Genomic DNA, 22,323 nt, shown 5'->3' with positions numbered 1-22,323 from the left:
GGGGTGAGTTATTTGGTTATTTCCCCTTCCCTTTCACAAGGGAATCCTGAATCCTAAGGGTTGTAGAGTCAGGAAATATGTCAGAAGGGGTTGACTCAGAGACTCTTCATCTTGAATAGGAGCTGGGTAAAATGAGGCTGAGATCTGCTGGAGTGCATTCCCAGGAGGTTAGGCATCCTTAATCACAGGATGAAATAGAAGGTTGGCAGGCTGGTATCACAAGATACAGGTTACAAAGACTTTGATGATGAAACAGGACGCAGTAAAGAAGCCAGCCAAAACTGGCCAAAACCTGCCAAAAAACCAACAAGGTGAGGAAAACTACCTCTGGTCATCCTCATTGCTCATTATTCGCTAATTACAATGTATTCTCATGCTAAACGACACTCCTACCAGCACCATGACAGTTTATAAATACCATGGCAACATTTAGAAGTTACCCTGTATGTTCTAAAAGGAAGAATTCCTAGAAAACTCATGAATAATCCACCTTTATTTAGTATATGATCAAGAAATAACCATAAAAATAGCCAACCAGCAGCCCTAGGGGCTGCCCTGCCCATGGAATTGCCATTCTTTTATTCCTTTACTTTCTCAATACGCTTGCTTCTTTCACTTTACTCTGTGGACTCACCCTGGCCCCGAATTCTTTCTTGTGCAAGATCCAAGAACACTCTCTTGGGGTCTGGATTGGGACCCTTTTCCGGTAACAAAACTAAAACTAAGTTGTTAATCTACCTTCAGAGACAGAGAATAGCCAACTTCCTAACGAGGCCAGTTTCGGTCTTCAGTCTGAGGCAGGAAAATAGGGTCTGGAGGCAGGGAACATAAGGCCGATTCACACTTTAGCTATGACAGGAAATAGCCTCTCCGTAGGCCAAGTAAATGACTTTGTAACTTTGCGTCATCCCTTTCATTTACATAGCGTGTGCCCCAAGCAGAGGATATTGAAACTCCCCAAAATTCTGGAATGGGGCCTTTGAGCCCCTACGCTCACGCCCGCTCCCACACTGTGGAGTGTACTTTCATTTCCTTTTTTTTTTTTTTTTTTTTTTTGAGATGGCGTCTCACTGTGTCACCAAGGCTGGAATGCAGTGGCACGATCTCAGCTCACTGCAACCTCTGCTCCCCAGGTTCAAGTGATTCTCCTGCCTCAGCCTCCCAAGTAGCTGGAATTACAGGCACCTGCCACTGTGCCCGGCTAGGTTTTTTTTTTTTTTTTTTTTTTTTTACTTTTAGTAGAGACGGGGTTTCACCATTTTGGTCAGGCTGGTCTTGAACTCCTGACTTTGTAATCCACCTGCCTCGGCCTCCCAAAGTGCTGGGATTACAGGTGTGAGCCACTGTGCCTGGCCGTACTTTCATTTTCAATAAAACTCTTCATTCCTTCCTTGATTTGTTTGTGTGTTTCACTCTTGTCACCCAGTGTGGAGTGCAATGGCGCGATCTCGGCTCACTGCATCTTCCGCTGGGTGCAAGCAATTATCCTGCCTCAGCCTGCCTAGTAGCTGGGATTACAGGCACGCGACACCACGTCCAGCTAATTTTTTGTATTTTTAGTAGAGACGAGATTTCACCATGTTGGGCAGGCTGGTCTCGAACTCCTGACCTCAGGTGATCCATCCACCTCGGCCTTCCAAAGTGCTAGGATTACAGGCGTGAGCCACCACTCCCGGCCCGACCCCATGTTTTCTCAGGAACTGGAGTAGACTTTAGGAAGCAAGTAACAGAAGTGCCGGGCCGCTAGGCCGTCTTCTTTCCCAGGCTCTATGCTCTCACCAGAGTGCGCATTGGGGAAGCAGGAAGAGGACCAGGAAAGACGCCTGAGACTGAGAGTGGGCACCGGCCGGGGGCAGGCAGGTCTGGCCGCTGGGGGTCAGAGTGCAGCGCCAGTGTGAGGCAGTTCTGCCACTTAGCTGCGAATCTAAATGAATGAGTCACTTCCCCTCCTCGGGCGAGCTCCTGGCTTTGCCCCAGCAAGCGGGAACTCCCAGGATCAGGAAGGTCCCAGAGAAACTCCCCAGGGGGGAAGCCGAGGCCGTCCAGAGAGATGCAGGGTACACACAGTGACAGTGCCAGCTCCACATTCCCGACCACCGGGCCAGGGCTGGTTCCACGCTGTCATTTCTCTCCGCTGGCCCCAGCCGCGGGGCCCACCTCCAGACAGACAGACCGGGGATCCTGCCTGGCGGCGTGACCTTGGGTTAGTCCTAGAGCCGCTTCTAGTCCGGTTTCCTCCGCCCCAGGTTAGGACCACGTGGGTAAGGAGAGCTCCTCTGTAGTAGGAGCGGTTTAATGAGTAACAGAACTGGCTGATGGTTCTTAACAATTGCCCAACTGCTCCGCAGATGGGAGAAGCAATTGCGGGCGGAGGCTCCCGGGACCTTCGCGGGAGGGAGGAGGGGAGGGAGGGGGGAGGGGAGGGAGGGGGAGGGGAGGGAGGGGGGGAGGCGGGGCCAGAGGGGCAGAGGAAGGTGGGGCGGGCGGGGCTTGTCTGCGGGATGGCCCAGGATGCGGTCAGCTGAGTCCGCCGGCCCAGGGCAGGCGGGGCCCGAGCCAAGCGGTAACCCCCGGGCAGGGCGGGGCCGCTCGCAGACTCCATATGAGATTCACCTCGCAAGTGTTTCCCTCATTCGAGTGCTCCGGCGCACAGACCCGCGTCCCGCCGTCCGCGAGCCTCCCGAGAGCCGACCCTTCGTCCGGCCCTGGAGCATTGTGTTTGTCGCCGGTGTCGCAGTGCGAGGATGGCGCCGCGGGTGTAGCGGGTCTCTGCGCAGGCCGAGTGGTGAGTCGCCTGCGGCCCGGCTCCCGCCTTTCTCTCTTCCCAGGAGGCTAGCCCGTCCCCTGCCTTGGCCACGTGCCCATTTACCTGTAGGGGCGGTGACGGAGGCTCTGGTGCACCTTGGCTGTCAGCTGCAGAGAAGTAGCAGAGAGCGGCCCGGCGCGGCTGCGCGGGGAGGCGGGCGCGCGGCCGGGAGGTTCTGGGGCGGGTGCGTGCAGAGCGAGGTGGGCGTGGGGGGAAGCGCGCGGGCGGGATGTGCTTCCTCGGGTCCACCCCGTGCCTGCCTCTCCCACGTCCCGGCGACGGAGCGCGCGGGGTTCCGGGCGGGGAGCCCACCGGGCCGAGGCGCAGCGAGGGTGGAGGCAGAGCCGGCAGGGTCAGGTCCCGCAGGGCGCAGGCGGGCGCTTCTCGCAGCCCAAACCCGAGCGGGGAGTGCGGGAACCCCTAGAACTATGCTGGGAGCCCCAGAAAAGAGGAAGGAGTTGGTGACTTCAGTGACGAAGTGATGTTTTGTCCCCACCGCCTTTTAAAGGGAGAAGGGGGTAAAATTTCATTTGGAGGATGATCGTTACGCGAGCTTTCAGAGTTCAGATGGAGTCAAGTGGCCATCGAGTCAACATTTAACAAAATGTTACCGCATAAAATATTGGCATCGAGTTATCTGGCAGCTCCGCAGAGAAACTTCATAGGCATATGCGTATTATGACATAATTTGCATGGGGAAGGGGGTCCTTTTACGATTCTTTTATATGGCAACCTGTTCTTGGACCTGGCAGGACCCAGAGAAGCGAGGAACTCCGCAGTTTGTCGACACGTCTCGTCTCCTGTCCCAATTCAGGGTTTGGTGAGGTGACTCGCGGTCGCTGGTGACTCGCCGGCAGCCTTCCTGCCCCTGCCTGGAACGCCTGGAGCGCCTCCCACTGCAGACATCTGTCGGCCTCCAGCCGCTCTCCTCTGACGGTCAGTTTCAAAGAAACACAGTCTGGGATCCGGAGTAGAAAGAGGCCGTTTCCCGTGAATGCCATAGAGGCAGTTTCCAGGCGCCAGGGTGACCTGTCTCTGCACTTCCCTCTCTCTGATTCTCCATCCCTGTTTCCTTTCCCCACTGTCCCCTGCCTGGCCTTTCCTTGGCTCATTTTCTACCTTCCTGGGGTCTTCTGGTTAAAAAGACCATTGGTTCCATTCATTGGCTGCAACCGTGGGTCTTTAAAAAATTTTGTGACTTCCTTGAATAGAAAGAATGTCTTACTCTGGATTTCTACAAGCGCTGCTGAGCCATTCCCAGGGCAGGCCTTTGTCTCTCCCGCCTTTCAGTTTGTTTGCCCATCTGCATTTTGGCCCAAGCTTTCCCCAGTTCTCAGCTGCTCTTACATTATTTCTTTTTTCAGAGGCCACCCTGACCTTCTAGTCCTCTGCATTAAACCTCATCACCGCAGACCGTTTTAATTAAGCACAGGTTTATCGAGCACAGATTATATTCGTGGTTCCAATACCTTCAGCACTGGTGGGCATTCATGTTTCATGTAAGAAGGATAAATTAGTGTTTCTTTACATGGGCTTTTTGTCAAAGTGGAATTTTGTTGACTTTACTGATCTTAAAATTAATGCAAACTTATTGTAAAAACAAACAAAGAAACCCAAAAACCAAAAATCAAATATATAACAGAAAATGAAACTTCTAAGTTTTCCTCTTCCCTAAACACCAAACATTCTTCTTCCTTCTCCTCTCTCTCTCACACACATTTGCTTTTGAAATGTGTTCATTCAAAAAAGTATTTTAAATGTTTACAAACTAAGCTATTTATGCAAGTAACTTAACCAATCTGATTTGAGTTTAACGGGTTAAAACTAAATTAAAAACATCTTCAGTTTTTTTTTTTTTTTTTAAGTAAGATGGATCTGGCTGGTAATAGGTAGGGAGCCCCAGGTGATCACCGAAAAGGCTCTTCCTTGGGGAGTCAAATCCTAAGCCAGGTTTAGGATTTCCCTGGGAGGTAGAATTTGCAGCCCAGGTGAAACCAGCAAAACTCTCCTGTTATGTGGGGAGGGGAGCGAAGAGCATGGCTTTCTAGAGAGGTGAAAGAAGACTTGTTGAGAAACTGAATTTCATTTCCTTACAGAAGTTGGAGAACATTGTGGTACAAATGTTAGGAGAAAGGTTTTCTAAAATCAGCGCAGTCTGACATCTTCTTCAACACCAGGGTCTTTTCCACTGGAGCATTGCAGACATCTGCAACTTACTCTGCCCACGTGGGTGTGGTTAAATAGAGCCTCCTTGGGTGCAGGGCTGAAAAGTGGAGAGAAGTTAGTTCTTGGGACACTCACACCCAGGAGGGGGGATCCTACAGGTACTAAGATTGCAAAGGGAAAGAGAGAGTGAGGCTGGTCCCGGAGCCCACTAGGAAGGAGCCAGCGGAAGGCAATGACTGGACAAGGGAACTGATTTCTCTGCTGATGTGGCCTTGGTTTCTCTGGTTCAGAGTAAAGAAAAGCAACCAGACCTAGAGAGAAACATCCTTACTCTGCAAGGCCAGACCGGAAGTTCTGTCTTTGGCTTGGTTTCCTTTTCTACAAACGGGGTTGTATTCTCTCTGGAGAGCTTTCCGGGGGCCACTCAGCAGTCTCTGATTCAGTGGGATGTTCTCAGCTGCTGGCCCAAGGGAGCTCACCTCTTAGCTCTTCCCTGCCCAGTTCACTGGGGGGCTGCTCCCTCCCATTAGCTCCCTACCCCTAAAGACAAAAATAGCAGCCTGGAGGGGGCAGAGTTTTAGGGGAGGTTGTAAGAGGGCACATTCTTCAGAGGAGCCGCTCTTACGGGGGAATGTTCCTGCCCGACAGAAACTGGCCCTGGGGATCAGGACTCTGCCTGACCCTAAACCCTACTTCTTTCCTCAGTCGGTAGGTCTGCTTAATGGATCCTGAAGAAGGCCTGAAATCATGACCAGACGCCAATGCCCCAGGGTCCTCCTATAGTGCCTTTTGATGGGAAACACTGCCCTGGCTTCTCTCTCCTCCTTCCACAGGTGTAGGGAGAGGTAGCTCTGCCTATTCATGAAGCTTCATCCCTACACTGTCCTTCATTTGGCCACTGCTGAACTGGGGGCCAAGGTGTGATACCTCTTTTAAAACTCATTCCCTTCACACTGGTGTTGTGACTCATGCCTGTAATTCCAGCTACTCGGGGGCTGAGGTGGAAGGATCACTTGAGCCCAGTAATTTGAGGTGGCAGTGAGCTGTGATCGCACCACTCCACTCCAGTCTGGGTAACAGAGTGAGACCCTGTTTCTTTCTTTCTTTTTTTTTTTTTTTTTTAGAGACAGAGTCTTGCTCTTTCACCCAGGCTGGAGTGCAGTGGCATGATCTCAACTCACTGCAACCTTCATCTCCTGGGTTCCAGTGATTCTCCTGCCTCAGCCTCCCGAGTAGCTGGGATTCCAGGCATGCGCCACCACACCCAGCTACTTTTTTGCATTTTTAGTAGAGATGGAGTTTCACCATGTTGGCCAGGCTGGTCTTGAACTGTTGACCTCAAGTGTTCTGGCCTCCTCGGCCTCCCAGAGTGCTGAGATTAGGGGCGTGGGCCACTGTGCATGGCCTCCTGTTTCTAAAAAATGAAAAATAAAGTGTTGGGCCGGGCGTGGTGGCTCACGCTTGTAATCCCAGCACTTTGGGAGGCCGAGGCGGGCGGATCACGAGGTCAGGAGATCCAGACCATCCTGGCTAACACGGTGAAACCCCGTCTCTACTAAAAACACAAAAAATTAGCCGGGCGTGGTGGCAGGCGCCTGCAGTCCCAGCTAATCGGGAGGCTGAGGCAGGAGAATGGCGCAAACCCGGGAGGCGGAGCTGGCAGTGAGCCGAGATCACGCCACTGCACTCCAGCCTGGGCGACAGAGCGAGACTCCGTCTCAAAAAAAAAAAATAAATAAATAAAGTGTTGAATTAAAAACAAAAAAAAATCAACAACACCACAGCTTATTCCCCTTCTTAGCTCTCCTTAGCTGGACTGCAGTAGGCTGGGATTTCCAAAGAAGTGTTGTGTAAATGCTAAGGGAGAATGAAAGCCTAGTGGAGAGATTTAAGGCAGCAATTGGAGGGAACATTTTTCTCCACACCCAACAACTGTAGTTTTCCCTGGCATTCAAAATTTGCTGGAAATGATCACTATATTATGGTAATAATAAATCCCATTCTCCAAAAAGGGACCTTTTGGGTTTTAGCTTGGTGACAAGAGACGGCTGAGTTACGAAGGTGAGAACCGTGTCATGGAAACAACTGGCTTGACCACACAGAGAAGTGGTCTTGGGGGTTTCTGACTACTGAGCCCTAGTAGAATAACTGCAGGTACGCCACGTTTTCCTTCATGGGGCTTTGCAGTGGAGGCGGGGCCGTGGGCTGACTCAGGTCAGCCTCAGTCCCTCTCCCTCCTATGGTGGTCCCATCCCCACTGCTCCCCCTGGAGCTGATACCTTTTCCCCACCTTTGACCCAATTCTTCCCGAGGAGAAGAGCATCTGAGATTCTAGAAGAGTGAGGCAGAGGCCGGGTGTGGTGGCTCACACCCATAATCCCAGCACTTTGGGAGGCCGAGGCGGGTGGATCACCTGAGGTCAGCAGTTCGAGAACAGCCTGGCCAACATGGTGAAACCCCGTCTCTACTAAAAATACAAAAATTAGCTGAATGTGGTGGCGCGTGTCTGTAGTCTCAGCTACTCGGGAGGCTGAGGCAGAAGAATTGCTTGCACCTGGGAGGCGGAGGTTGCAGTGAGCCAAGATGGCACCACTGCACTCCAGCCTGGGTGACAGAGTGAGACTCCATCTCTATTAAGAAAAGGGAGGCAGAGAGATGTGGTGTGTTGGGTCAGTGAGTCTTGACTTGCTGGGCTGGGAAATTGGGAATAAGGGACAGGGTTTTGTTTTTGTTTTGTTTTATTTTGTTTTGTTTTTTTGAGACGGAGTCTCATCTGCAACCTCTGCCTCCCAGGTTCAAGTGATTGTCCTCCCGCAGCCTCCTGAGTAGCTGGGATTACAGGTACCTGCCGCCACACCTGGAATTTTTGTATTTTTAGTAGAGATGGTGTTTCACTGTATTGGACAGGCTGGTCTTGAACTCATGATCTCCACCCGCCTTGGCCTCCCAAAGTGCTGGGTTTACAGGTATAAAGGGGACAGGTTCTCTGGAGGTGTGAGGTGCCTGTCCACTTAGGCTTTTGGCACATTTTCAGCACCTCCTCTCTGAAACTAGCAATGCTATAAACACACATACACACTCTCCTCTCTCTCTGTTTCTATTTCTCACGCAATTTACACACTTACATCAGGAGTGTAAGGAATTCCACTTCATTTCACTGACTTCATATTAGTGGGACTCTGCACGACCTTGGTTTCTACTGAGTGGATTCACTCCATTCTGTGATTTTTTTTCCTTAGGGTCCTGCTTCAGTTGACGGAATGGCGGCCACAGGAGCCAATGCAGAGAACCCTGAAAATCACAAGTAAGGCTCCATTTCATTCCAGGTTGGGTTGGGTGGGGTTGGGTTGTTTATAGAGCGTATGTTGTGCCACACATTTTTCTAAGGACTTGACATATATTAACACATTTGATGCTTGTGAAAGAGACTGAGGCCTAGAGGGATTAATGACTCAGGAGGTTCGTAAATTAAATGGTTAAAGACCTCTGGGGTTGGGCGCTGGGGCCTCAGCTCTTGATTCTTAGGACACGTTGTTTCAGAAAACCAGACAAGTCCCTGCTCAAATCTCTGTCTAGTGGGTTTTTCCTCTATGTGCCACTTTTCTTAAACAAAATCCCCTGCTTATCACTCAGCTCTGCCTTGGTTCTGAATCTTAAATGCCTTCTTATTTCTTTGCAGTTTGTCATACTTCTGGTATGCTTGGCATGACACCACTTGTGTTTAGGCATTGCTAGAAAAGCAAGAATTTCTTGTCTTCATTCTGATTCCTATGTGAACTTTAGTCCGCTGATTATTCTTGTTTTCTCACCGCCCCCCCAAGTTGTCTCCCACCTCTGCTGGGGTTACCTGGGCAGGCCTTCTGTCCTGCCGCCATGGCCTCTCCCCATTCTTGGTGGCCTCTGACCTTGGCACCACCCAGGGTTGTGACCTCTGGCCCCCCTTGCTCTGGACTCCTGGTCCTTTGTTCCTCTGTAACTTCCCTGAAACCTCTCTGAAGTCTCGCATGTGACAGCTGCATACCCAGGTCATAATTCCATATGGACAATGCTCCTCTCCTCCTCCATTCCCCAGAAGTCCTGGTGTCCATTTTGGAGTTTCTGGTGCCTGTGGACATTCCCTGCCGTGATTTTTTTTTTTTTTTTTTTGAGATGGAGTTTTGCTCTTGTCGCCCAGGCTGGAGTGCAGTGAGTGGCGCAATCTCGGCTTACTGCAACCTCTGCTTCCCAGTTTCAAGCAATTCTGGTGCCTTGGCCTCCTAGGTAGCTGGGATTACAGGTGCAAGCCAGCACACTTGGCTAATTTTGTATTTTTAGTAGAGATGGGGTTTCACCATGTTGGCCAAGCTGATCTCGAACTCCTGACCTCAAGTGATCCACCCACCTCAGTCTCCCAAAGTGCTGGGATTACAGGCGTGAGCCACTGTGGCCCGCCTCAGTGATTATTTTTTAATTGAACTAATAGTATTCCTGGTATTTTCAGTCATTGACAGCCAAAAATACCTTGTCCCCAGTTTCTGGAGCTCCCCTCCTTCCTGCTCCTGCCATGGCTTGAGGTTGAGGCCCAGTAGGAGGCTGGTGGGGGTGGAGGGGAGTGGTGGACATGAAGGCTGGAGAAAACAGGGCCGGCATACCAAGTGCCAAGCAACTCAGTGAGGGCTTCCTCCCCTTCCCTCTCTTCAGTAATTATTTTACCCTCCCTTGTTTTATCATCAGCTATTTGCTAATCATGTTCCACTTGCTGAAAGGCAGTCAGGTGTAGAGCTCAGGAGTACAGCCTCTTAGGAAGGATGTGACCTTGGACTTTGAATGGGGTTACTGATGGTACTTAGTTTATATTGAGAGTATTAATTGATATGTGCTAGCTATTAATAATTTCATTTCTACCCCAAGTCGAAAGCCTTCCATGAGTGGAACTGGATCTTACTCATCTTTATGTTTAGTACACCCAGCACAGGATGCTTGGCTGGTGCAAGATTCAGTCAGCATTTTCTGGAGCCCTCCCACTTCCCCTTCCCCAGTACCTCAGGCCCCCATGTCTCACCGATCTCATTCTCTTCTTGTCTCCACATGTGCCAGTCCTAAGCTATTTGGGCAAGTTTATATAAAGGTTGATACTGCTTTCTCTTCCCTGCTGATAAACTCCTGGAATCAGAAGCCAGTTTTCATTTCTTTCTTTTTTTTCCTTTTTTTTCTTTTATTGAGACAAGGTTTCGCCCTGTTACCCAGGCTGGAGTGCCCAGGTGTGATCTCAGCTCACTGCAACCTCCACCTCCTGGGCTCAAGTGATCCTCTCACCTCAGCCTCCTGAGTAGCTGGGACTACAGGCATGCACCACCACACCTGGCTAATTTTTGTATTTTTCATAGAGACAGGGTTTCACTATGTCCAAGCTGATCTCAAACTCCTGGGCTCAAGTGATCTGCCCGCCTCAGCCTCCCAAATTGCTGGGATTACAGGCATGAGCCACCACGCCCAGTTTTCATTTCTTTCATTTCATATATTTATTTTACATAGTAGATGCTAACTGAATATTTGCTAGATGAATAAAGTGATAGAATAAAGCAGAATAAAGTGACTTGAAATTATGTGTAGACTAGAGAAATGTATTTTTCCAAGTAGTATGTCTCTGACTTGTTATTTTAAAATCCTTCAAAAAATAAATTGGGGCATCTACTGGTTCATTATGGTACATGTTAAATTTACTTTTTAAATTTTACTTTATTTTTTATTTTTAGACAGTCTTACTCTATTATCTAGGCTGGAGTGCAGTGTTGTGATCAGGGCTCACTGCAGCCTCAACCTCCTGGGCCCAGGTGATCCTCCCACATCAGCCTCCCAGGGAGGTGGAACTACAGGTGCATGCCACCATGCCTGGCTAATTTTTGCATTTTCTGTAGGGTCAGGGTTTCACCATGTTGCCCTGGCTGGTCTCGAACTCCTGAGCTCAAGTGATCCACCCGCGTTGGCTTCCTAAAGTACTGGGATTACAGGAGTGAGCCACTGCACCCGGCCAAATTTTCATGTTTTAAAATCATTGCCTGTCTTCACGGTTACACCCTATTTCCTTCTTCTTCATTTCTCAGAATCAAGGAGAAAAGACAAGTATTTTATTTTGCAATATGTGACAAAGTTGTCTTAATCACATCCTGTTTTGTTATTTTGAAGCATGACTCTTAGCCCTTCTATGTTGTACTCTGTGTATTTCTAACATCCTGAAGGAGGAGAATGGAAATGTTACTTACATGAAAAATAGTTGTCACTAAAGGATCGTAAAATACTGTGGGGTGTGCAGATTGTCAGAATTTCAGATTGGCCTAGAGATCAAAAAGGCTTTCTGAGAAAAGTTCAAGGATGGTCCTTACCACACGTGATTCTGGATTTGGTCCCTTGAAAAATGGCCTTGCCCCACATCCCAGAGTAGAATGAACCCTGATTCTGGAGACCCCCCATAGCTTGTCAGGAAGAGGTGGGCTTAGGGGCAGGTGGGTGTGGCTCTGTGCTTCAAGCAGGCTGCTGTGCCTTCCTGAGCAGGGTTTTCAGCAGATTCACTAGTGTAGTCAGCACAGTCCCTGCCTGCCCATACAGGAGACAGTCACCTAGCCCCCTGTCCCCTTATACAAAGATCTCCCTGTCTCTGTGTATAACCCTTTGTACTTATGTTTTCTATATCAGCCTTTCTGAAATGTTCAGGTGTGAGCTCACCTGGGCCCCACTCTAGGGGAATTGACGGGAAGGAACATTTGACAGGCATGAAAGGAGGAAGCAGTCAGGTATAGGCCATCAGTGTGTTTGGAGCCTGGGTGTCTGCTGTTGATGAGTGCCAGATAGAAATAGGGATTTGATAAAATGATAGATAAAATAAATAAAACAGGATGGGACCATCTCAACCTTGTTTTTCTTGTCTGTGGTGTGTTACGTGGGATTCAGAGATACATAAGATGTGGTCATGGCCTTCAGAAATTTTTGTTGCTGGAGGTAAAGTTATTACATTAATTATGTATAACAGTGTTAAAATATAGATAAGGTGTAACAAGCATCGTGTGGGGAGAGAATGGACAATGTCTGTGAAAGGGGTGCATCCCTTATTTAACAGTTATTTACAAATCTGTGGCAGCTGAGACCCTGCCTCTCTTGTATCTTTTTCTTTTCTCGTGAGTTAGATTGAGGAGGAGACATGACCAGGGGGTTCAGGGCAGAAAGTCAGACTCAGAAGGAAGAAAAAGAAGTCCTCAGTTGCCCTGACATCAGCGTCCATGTCTGCCTTTGTTTCCTGTAAGGGAGCCCACCCATCTCTAGGACTCAGAAGGCATACATTGTTGAAGGAGCTATGTTTGAGGCTGGCTCTAAGGGACTTTGACAGGCTTGAGGGACTCATCTAGACCTGGGGCATTTGTTTTATAAGGAAGCTTTTATTGGAACACAGCCACACTCACTCATTTGTGTGCTATCTGTAGTTGCTTTCACATGCCTACGGTGGACTTGAGAAGTAGTGGAAATCATGCAGCCTGCAAAACCACATGTATTTATTATCTGGCCTTTTATGAAGAAAAGTTTACTGATGCTTGCCCTAGACCAGCATGCGCCACATGTACATTTTCTAGCAGATAAACAGATGTCTTATCTTGTCACTCCTATTGGATATTGTGCTGGAGAAGTGGTAGCTAGTGTAACAAAAACAAAAACAAATTGAAGGTATGCAGATTGGAAAGGTTATCTCTGGAAGGTAGGATGAGAGGTTGTCTTTCCTTCTATTTCTGTTCATATTTCCTATGGTAAACATAGTAGTTTTAAAATAAATTCAAGTTTGTACATTGAATGAACTTGATTAGAGGAGCAACTGGCTAAACTCCCTACTCCTTGTATGGGTAGATCGAACATTTCCATCTGTGTACTTTTGTGTGCTCTTCTGATTTCATCCCTATTGCCCTACAAACAGAACCATGGGAGCAACAGGGGTTAGGAGGGAGGAGAGGGGGGAAGAACAGAGGGGAGGCAAGTGGGGACCTTGACAATGTTGGGGTTGTCTTATCTCCGGGATCTGGCCCTGTCTTTCTCCCACCATGAGCCTCGTGTCTGACATGGGGCACATCTGTGATAATGTCGGCTGTTGGGCACTGATGTTCTGTAAGCCTTCCACTTTCTTGTTTTTTAACAGTGATTGCCCCGTCAGACTTTTAAATCCAAACATAGCAAAAATGAAAGAAGATGTTCTCTACCATTTCAATCTCACCACTAGCAAACACAATTTCCCAGCCTTGTTTGGAGATGTGAAGGTAAGAGGCCAGGTGTTGACACCTTGGAATTTATCTTAAGATCAACCTCCCCCTATATTATACAGGTAGACCAACCCGCAAATGCTTGAGAGGCCACAGCTGACAGGTTTATGAAGACATAATGTTTACCAAATTTTTGCAAATTTTTAACTTTTAAGTATGTGAACTAGCAAGTAAAACTATCCTAAGTAGTGCCAAATTGTTCCCTAATTCATCTTTTGCAAATGTAGTGCAGTCATGCATTGCTTAACGCTGGAAATACGGTCTGAGAAATGCCATAGAGCATAACCACACAAACCTAGGTGGTAGAGCCTGCTACTTGCCTGGGCCACGTGCCTCTAGGCTCCAAACCTCTATAGCATGTGAATGTCCTGAATACTGTAGGCAGTTGTAACACAGTGGTAAGCATTTGTGTATCTATACATATCTAAACATAGAAAAGCTACAGTAAAATCATGGTATTATATAATTTTCTGGGACCACTGTTGTGTATATGTGATTCCTTGCTTACCAGAACAGCGTTACATGGGGCATGACTATGTATTTGAAACTATATATAAAATAAACTTCCTAATGCTTCATTGAGAGAAGAGAAGGATGTAAAAATTTCCTAGGGAAGCAAAGGATAGTAAATAAAGGTCATTGTATCTTGTTTGTAATGTAAGATACCTATTGATATTCTGTTTAGTTAATTGCCTTTAATGTCTTATTTTACTTCTTGCAGCTTCCAGTTAATTTTTTCTACAAAGTCTTAAGTCCCTTAGTTCTCATTTATCTTAACATAGGACTTTGAAATGTCTAATGGGTAAAGGTGAACTGACATATAGAATTAAAAATCGAAATATACTAGGACGCTAGAATCCAGTGCTGCTACATGGGATCATAATTAAACAATAGTGTTATGTCTTATCAATCATCCTGTTCTTTGATAGTGTTGGTTTCAAATTGTGGACAACTTTCCATGTGCTTTTAATTCATTAAAATGTCATTCATCCTATTAAGTTAATCCATAGTGATTTTATTCCAGGCTATGGAATTTTCTTTTTTATGTTTAGAGAATAATTAATAATTCTTTTCTTTTATCTTCAAACTCTTTTTTTTTTTTTTTTTTTTTTTTTTTTAATATTTTGAGCTGGAGTCTCACTGCCCAGGCTGGAGTACAGTGGCATGATCTCAGCTCACTGCAACCTCCCCCTCCTGGGTTCAAGTGATTCTCCTGCCTCAGCCTCCTGAGTAGTTGGGATTGTAGGCACCTGCCACCATGCCCAGCTAATTTTTGTATTTTTTAGTAGAGATGGGGTTTTACCATGTTGGGCAGGCTGGTCTGGAACTCCTGACCTCAGGTGATCTGCCTGCCCACTCCCAAAGTGCTGGGATTACAGGTGTGAGCCGCTGTGCCCAGCCATCTTCAAACTCTTTAAAAACTTACTCACTTAAAAAAATTTTTTTTTTCAAAACCAACATTTTCTTACATGATGTTCTGCAAATTAAAGTTTTTACTTCTCTGAGAGAGACCCACCCAGAATAACTAACACTTCCTGAGCCGCCTCTAGGCTTCGGCTGGCTCTTCTCAAGCATTGGCTATTTGGCACTCAAGTAACCAGGCGAGAGAGCGATCAGTAGCCCATTTTGTGGGGCCCTGGTAACACAGAGGGACAGTGAGGAGTTGCTCCCTCTGTTTCAAACCTAGGCTGTCTCCACAAGCCACCTTCTACATGACGGAGGGAGGCCGAGGATGCACAGGACCTGGAATTACCTCCTCAGAGAGAGCAAGGGTCTGGATTCCTGCGTTTGTGGAGCTGACTGCCTTTTGATGCTTGGCCGCCCACCCTGAGCACTTACCAGGGGGCCTTGTTAAAGCAGATTACTGGGCCCCTTAGATTCAGCAGGTCCTGGTGAGGCCAGTGAACTTATATTTTTAGCAAGTTTGTTGGTAATACTGATGTTGCTGGTCTAGGGGCCCCACTTGAGGACCTCTGCTATAGATAGTGCACTAACAGGGGTCTCTCTCCTCTGGCTGCAGTTTGTGTGTGTTGGTGGAAGCCCCTCCCGGATGAAAGCCTTCATCAGGTGCGTTGGTGCAGAGCTGGGCCTTGACTGCCCAGGTAGAGACTATCCCAACATCTGTGCGGGAACTGACCGCTATGCCATGTATAAAGTAGGACCGGTGCTGTCTGTCAGTGTGAGTACCTGCCTTCCCTTGTGCTCAGTCTCTAGGCTCTGCAACCCCCTGTGCCCCATCCCTCTGCACACACAGACAGCTGGTCCCCTAACACCTGTTTACTGTAAATGGCTGGGAGCAGGGTGAGCCCACAGTAGCTGGGATTCAGATTATTGAACCCAGGCTATCGTCCTTGAGGCTCAGTCTCCAGGGGCGACTAAGTACACAAATGCATATACACAGCTGTCTGTCTACACAGTGTGAGGGTGGCAGGTGCAGGGAGTTAGGGTGCTTGGGGTGTAGAGGAGGGACAGTAGGGGGTGCCCTGCCTGGAGCAGGATGGAAGGAGAGCCTCAAAGTACCAGACCTCTAATCCCCTCTGCCACCTCACAGTGAGTTACTTCGAAACACATTTTGATTTAGCAATGAGCATGGTGAACACAGAAATCTCCAGATTCTACCATAGAAGTCATTTCATTTTTCAGTTTTGATTTTGTCAGGAACAATATAAATGAACAGCTGCAGAGTAAGGAAAGGGAACCCCTTTTGTTGAGATGTGCACCGCTACCTCTCCAGTCAGCTGAGGACTCTAGCTATGTCAACCAACTAGAATACGTTGGGGAGCCAAGACATTATTCAGTTACTGATAATTTGTGCAAGCCTTTCCTGTGTGTAAGGCTCCGTGACCGATTCTAGCAGGGATGCCTCCACTGTATGGCTCTGCCACAGGAACAGCCCCTGGAAAGTACTGAGTCCATCTGGGGAGAGGCATCACAGAAGATGTGACACTAGGGGGGTGCTCTGAAGAGGAGAGCAGGAGAAGGAGGTATGCAGAGACCCCAAAGAGAGGAAGAGGCACAGGCAGACAAGATCAGCAAGGCATCCTGTGTCCAGTGGGCTGAGGAACCAGCTGATTACTTAGTTTGGCTGAAGTAGAGGGTGTAGGGAGAAAAGAGAAAGGAGATAAAACTTTAACCTGTGGTGGGGTGTGGGAGAATAGGGTGGGTATTTATGCAGGGCTTCAAATGCTAGAAGGAGCTGTTTGTTACCTGGCAATAGCAGACTGCTGCTTCCCTGCTGAGCCCCTGGGTCCGCAGCTGTTACCTATTTGACAAATTGTGTTGATCAAATGGGGTTTTGTCTTTGACAGCTTTGCATACGCTTTAAAGTTTCCCAAAGTGTTACTAGTTCTTAAATTTATATTTAAAAAGTTTATCTTTCATCACTATGTCAATGGGCATGGTAGATTGAATTACATCACATGAAACATCAACCAGAACATTGACAAAGTCACAACCTTGGCTTAACACGGGTGTTTCTCCCTGGTTCCAGCATGGTATGGGCATTCCTTCTATCTCAATCATGTTGCATGAGCTCATAAAGCTGCTGTACTATGCCCGGTGCTCCAACGTCACTATCATCCGCATTGGCACTTCTGGTGGGATAGGTAAGGTCTGCAGAGGGGCCTCTTGCCCTGTGAATGGATGAGGGACTGGGGCATGCCGAGGCAGCTTCTACATGGTGTGGGATTAGAGACAAAGAGTTCCTTTCTTGGCTTTGTTCAAGGGAAGCTTGTTAACAGGAGGTGTGAAAAGAAGCTTGTTTTGTTGTTTTTGTCCAACCTGTTCTCCCAACCCGCACCCCAGAGCTGGGCAGCAGAAGGGCACCACACCATGCATATGGGGGAAACTCATCCTTTTGGGGTTACACAATTTGTGCCTTCTTGTCTGCTTGATTCTCTCTCATTCTTTCTAATCCCGCTTCTTCTCCATTCTCTCCTTTCCTTTGCTTACTTTTCCTCCTCCCTAATCCTGCAGGGATTTGAGGCACCTTATGAGAAAAGCCACGGGAAAATCAAAGGGGGGAAGAGAGAGGTGCGGTATGAAACTCAGATAAGTGTCCTTAAATTAGCTTAAAATGTCAGAGCTCAGGGAAGAAGCCTGCATGTGCCCTAGAGAAAGTTGAGCTTTGACGTTGCTGGCCAGGCCTGTGTGCACTTGTTCCAGCCTGTCTAGGGCCTGGACTATCTACGATTTATAGCAGTTCTAGAATTTAAGTGTCCTGACCTTGAAAGGGGACTTGCTTTAGACCCACATCTTTTGAATATGTTATCTTGTCTCTTTTCTTTTTGTTATATAGAGAGATTGATGCATAAAATCTGTGTTTGTATGACTGTAATTCCAAGTTTAGTGAAATTGTCCCTAGGACAACACACCAACGGCCATGAGCTGTCTCGGTCCTGCAGACTTAGTCTCCAGTGCTGCCCACCTGACACTCACAGCTGTGCGTAGCATGCTGGCCTCTGCCAGGAACTCTAGTGAATGGTTCTTGAGTTCTTGCTCTGTAGTGATTTTTAAAACAATGATCAGATAATTCTGGAGGGAGTAGTATAGATTTTGAATTTTCCTCAATTGCTCTGTAAAAATGGAAAGAGCAACTAGGGAGCAAAACCAAAAACTCCTGGACACAGTTGATAATAAAAGGTGATGCGCTATCCTCACAAACCCCAAAGTATGAATGGGTGGAGACAAAAAACCTCAGGATCTGGTTGTGTTGGCAGCTGCTCAGGGGGAAGCTCAAGGCGATGGGCAGACCTGAGAACAAGAGTCCCAGGCACTCCTAGGAAGGTGCAGGGGGACATGGTGAAGATGGCAGCTGACACTGGAGGGGGCCTGTGTGTCCCAATGTGAGTGATGCTGGAATTCCAAGGGGCTTGAACACTCCAGGCCCTGTGGGTTCACCAAGGCATCAGCCAAGCTCTCCTCTAGCTCCAGCCCCAGTGCTGGGAGAAGCTGCTGCAAGGAGACTCTGAATTGCCCAGAACAGCCACAGGAGTAGCAATGGAAAGAGGAGTTCAGATACATGTGGGGAGTGAAGCAAAGGTCTTTGCAATCGGCCATGTTTTTTAATGTTTCATGAAAACAACTGACTTGGGAGCTCCGGAAAAGATCTGACTTGTTCCCTCCTACATGTTTAGGAAAACCAATTTTGCATTAAAATAAGTATCGGAAATGGATCATAGTTATCTTAGTCCCTGCAGGTTGATAGACAAGATGCCATTGACTGGGTGGCTTATAAACAATAGGAATTTATCTCATAGTCTGGAGGGTGCGAAGTCCAAGGTCAAGGAGTCAGCAAACTTGGTGTCTGGTGAGGACTAACTTTCGGATTCATAGAGCTCTGTTTTCTCCGTGTCCTCACATGGCAGAAGGGGCAGGCAGCTCTCCGGGGTCCCTTTTATAAGGGCACTAATCCCACTCATGCAGGCTCCACCATTCATGACCTAATCACCTCCCAAAGGCCCTGCTGCCTAAAACCATCACTTTTGGGGTTAGGATTTCAGCCTATGAATTTTGAGGGGGAAACCAGCATTCAGTCCAGGTCCATAACAATGGTCAAATCCCATCTAAAATTATTATAACACAAAGAATAAGGAGCAGAGTAATGTCCCTACAAACAGGAAACTACTCCAGGAAGGCACGCCCAGAACACAGAAACTGGACCCTAGTAATGCATCAATCTGAGGGGAAGGCCAGGTAGGTCAGGGGTTGGTCATAGCTCACCTGGGTTTAAGGTGTGGGACTTCATTACACTGTTCTAGTCTGCCTTTTGCTGGTTTACTTTTGAAGTATTTGCCTGAAGTCTTAAATATTAACAAGGTATGAAACAGGGATCAATGAAACACATCATGGTATATGGTTCAGTGACAGACAGTGGGAAATCGCAGTGAATGGAAGCAAGAAATATGGGACAAAGTACTTGAAGGTTCCTGGTCATTTTTATTTTATTCTTTTTTTTTTTGAAATGGAGTTTGCTCTTTTTGCCCATGCTGGAGTGCAGTGGTGTGATCTTGGTTCACTGCAACCTCCACCTCCTGGGTTCAAGTGATTGTTTCGCCTCAGCCTCCCAAGTAGCTGGGATTACAGACACCCGGCACAATGCCTGGCTTATTTTTGTATTTTTAGTAGAGATGGGGTCTCACCTTGTTGGCCAGGCAGGTCTTGAACTCCTGACCTCAGGTGATCTGCTCGTCTTGGCCTCCCAAAGTGCTTGGGATTACAGGCGTGGGCCACTGCACCCAGCCTTCTATTTCGTTCTTTGCCTTTCTCTTCCATAGTGTCCATAATGATCATGCATTAATTACTTTCATAGCTTAAAAAAAAGTTGAATGGGAAAATGGGTCACTGTGTATTTGAGAACAGTACTGGATGCTTCGTGTTTAGATGTGTGGGTGGATCTGCTTCTTTCTTCCATATGCTCTGCTGTGTGCTCCCTGGCTGCCCTGCTCTTAATTTATTTTGTTTTACACCCTGCATATCTTGATGTCTGCTTTTTTCCTCAGGTCTGGAGCCCGGCACTGTGGTCATAACAGAGCAGGCAGTGGATACCTGCTTCAAGGCAGAGTTTGAGCAGATTGTCCTGGGGAAGCGGGTCATCCGGAAAACGGACCTTAACAAGAAGCTGGTGCAGGAGCTGTTGCTGTGTTCTGCAGAGCTGAGCGAGTTCACCACAGTGGTGGGGAACACCATGTGCACCTTGGACTTCTATGAAGGTGAGGCAGCGGATACCAGGAGGCATCTTTCAGCCAGGGAACCCTGGTCCATCCCCTGAGCCTGCCTTCTCGCTGTGGGCTGGCGTTTCCACGTGCCAGGCTGCTGTCTCAGTTGCACTTCTTCCAGAGTGGTTATAATGACCCGTTTGAGTGGACCTAGGCAGGACCTGGATGGGTCTTGCTTGTCCCTGTGTCCTTCTGGGCATCAGTGGCGCTGATATGTCGTAGGAGCTTCTCACATGCATGTGGTTCTCATGTCTCCATGTGTGCCTCAGGGCAAGGTCGTCTGGATGGGGCTCTCTGCTCCTACACGGAGAAGGACAAGCAGGCGTATCTGGAGGCAGCCTACGCAGCCGGCGTCCGCAACATCGAGATGGAGTCCTCGGTGTTTGCCGCCATGTGCAGCGCCTGCGGCCTCCAAGGTAGGCGGCACTTGATGGGCCTCGGCATCCCCTCCTCCCTTCGCTTCTGCTCTCCTGGGGCACCCCGGTACCCATTTCTGGCTTCTGCCTCTCCCGCCCCAAGTCACTTTCTGACATATGTGTTGTCCCCACAACTCTGTGTTCAATGTCCTTTGATTGTCACATGACAAAATGCAGGATTCTCAGTGACCTTGTGAAGGAAAAATGACAAAAAAGGTTTTGCTGCCCCATGAGGCTGCCACCAGGTCTATAAAAAAACTCAGCTTTCAAAGCACTTTGGCTTTCTGAATTGTGGTTCATCTACCCTCAAGGTACTAGCCACCCTTGAAGGCCAACTCACAGCTCTGCAGAATTCCCTCATTACCTCGGCCAAAATGTGCCTTTCAAGGTGGTGCTTGCAGCCCTGAGCTGGTCCTGGAATGGTGAATTCCTTTTAGAAGCAAAGGCACAAGAACAAGGGAGGGACAGGGCAGGGTGGTGTCAGAGAGGGAGGAGCCTTCCGAGCCCCTGGACCAGCGCCTTTCCCTCCCGCACTCCATCCTCTGGCTCCGCCTGACTGCATGGGCAGCCTGATTTCCTGAGGAGGCAGAGAGGCTGCTCCTCAGAGCTCGTGGGTTCTTCATTCCGTCCCTGTGAAATGTTAGACCCCCGGCACCTTGCCTTCATGTGGGCTTTGTCCTTTGCAGCGGCTGTGGTGTGTGTCACCCTCCTGAACCGCCTGGAAGGGGACCAGATCAGCAGCCCTCGCAATGTGCTCAGCGAGTACCAGCAGAGGCCGCAGCGGCTGGTGAGCTACTTCATCAAGAAGAAACTGAGCAAGGCCTGAGTGCAGCCCTGCACCTCCGCAGACCTGCTGTGATGACTTGCCATTAAAAGCATTGTCCAAAATCCCCTGTTGTGTGGACTTTGAGCACACTTTACACAAGAATTTAGAAAATCAGATTGCGATTAAGAGACAGAGAATCTTGGATTAACCGCATGGGAGATGTTCTTCCTTTTGAAGGTTTCATTGGAGCATTTTCAGTGATGTTAGCCTGATTTGGGGTTTCTTCAAGAACATTCTACCAAATTTTTGTACTATTTCCAGGGACATTTTTCAGACTTTAAAATTCTAATGGTAGTCAGATTTCATGTCACTAAACAAGAAATCTGACAATAGTGCCAGGAAACTAATTTCCTGATACATTAAAAAAATTCCATGCACCACTTGCAATGAGAGATGACTGAAAACCAATGAAGCAGACAGCAGGGGTGTTTGAGAAATAATGCATACCTAAACAGGCATATACACAGTTTCCAAATTATAGTCACACACATTCCCAAAACCATCCACACCAGCTTAATCACATGACAGTAATCCTCCCACCCATTGTCCATCCACACTGCTAGTATCTTGATCCAAGTACCTAGGGATGGGAAACAGGACACCTGGGCTCAAGACAGCTTGTCCTGTTGTTTCTGTCCATGGCTTGTCAGCCTCGCATTCATTCCTGGCCTCACACTGACATTCCCAGACTCCTTGTCTCTTAGCTTCCTTCTGGGTTGCACCTTATAGTGGAGGGGAGAATCCAGGGTGGCCCCTCTGTCTGTCTCAGGTGAGTCTGGCAGCAGCTACTTCTTGGGCAGGTGTAGGTCCCCAGCTCAGGGGCAGTTGGGTCTTGGGTCTTCGCTGGCTTGTGGGTTGCCCAGGCTCCTGGCTGACTTCTCAACTCTCCCCACATCAGTGTGGCCACTTTCTGGTATTATTGTTTCCTGTCCTTCAGATGGGCTTATTTTCTGGTTGGGCTCTGAGGGACACTCCCATGCTCGGGGGCTCTGCTTTAGCAGTTTGCTGTGTGACTTGGAGTGGCGCAGGGAGGTGTGTGGGGACCTTGGTGTGGGTGCATGTGTGTGGTCTGTGCACTCTTTAATGTGCCTTCCCTGTGATTCTGAGATTCAACCCA

The 22,323-nt window shown here is 48.3% G+C and overlaps 1 protein-coding gene across 8 annotated transcripts; it reads left to right on the top strand.

Annotated features, from left to right (window-relative positions):
* The first annotated feature begins 2,461 nt into the window (after positions 1-2,461).
* Positions 2,462-21,268, top strand: UPP1 (uridine phosphorylase 1). 8 transcript variants are annotated; one of them, XM_030796236.1, is made up of 9 exons: positions 2,462-2,785; positions 3,559-3,742; positions 8,212-8,276; positions 13,128-13,245; positions 15,269-15,315; positions 17,224-17,285; positions 19,749-19,958; positions 20,234-20,380; positions 21,067-21,268. In XM_030796236.1, exons 3-9 carry the CDS (start codon positions 8,233-8,235, stop codon positions 21,204-21,206), a joined length of 768 nt encoding a protein of 255 aa, XP_030652096.1. In that variant the 5' UTR covers positions 2,462-2,785; positions 3,559-3,742; positions 8,212-8,232; the 3' UTR covers positions 21,207-21,268. The 8 variants fall into 8 exon arrangements, with proteins under 8 accessions (XP_030652096.1, XP_003268969.1, XP_012352419.1 ...); XM_003268921.3 differs by lacking the exon at positions 17,224-17,285 and adding an exon at positions 16,739-16,853 and having other exon boundaries at positions 15,269-15,427; XM_030796234.1 differs by lacking the exon at positions 17,224-17,285 and adding an exon at positions 16,739-16,853 and having other exon boundaries at positions 2,579-2,785; positions 3,621-3,742; positions 15,269-15,427.
* Positions 21,269-22,323: the final 1,055 nt, after the last annotated feature.

The sequence above is a fragment of the Nomascus leucogenys genome, chromosome 17 (assembly GCF_006542625.1).
Source record: "Nomascus leucogenys isolate Asia chromosome 17, Asia_NLE_v1, whole genome shotgun sequence".
NCBI lineage: Eukaryota > Metazoa > Chordata > Mammalia > Primates > Hylobatidae > Nomascus > Nomascus leucogenys.
Note: the sequence above shows the minus strand (reverse complement) of the source record. Positions and strands in the feature narration are given on the sequence as shown.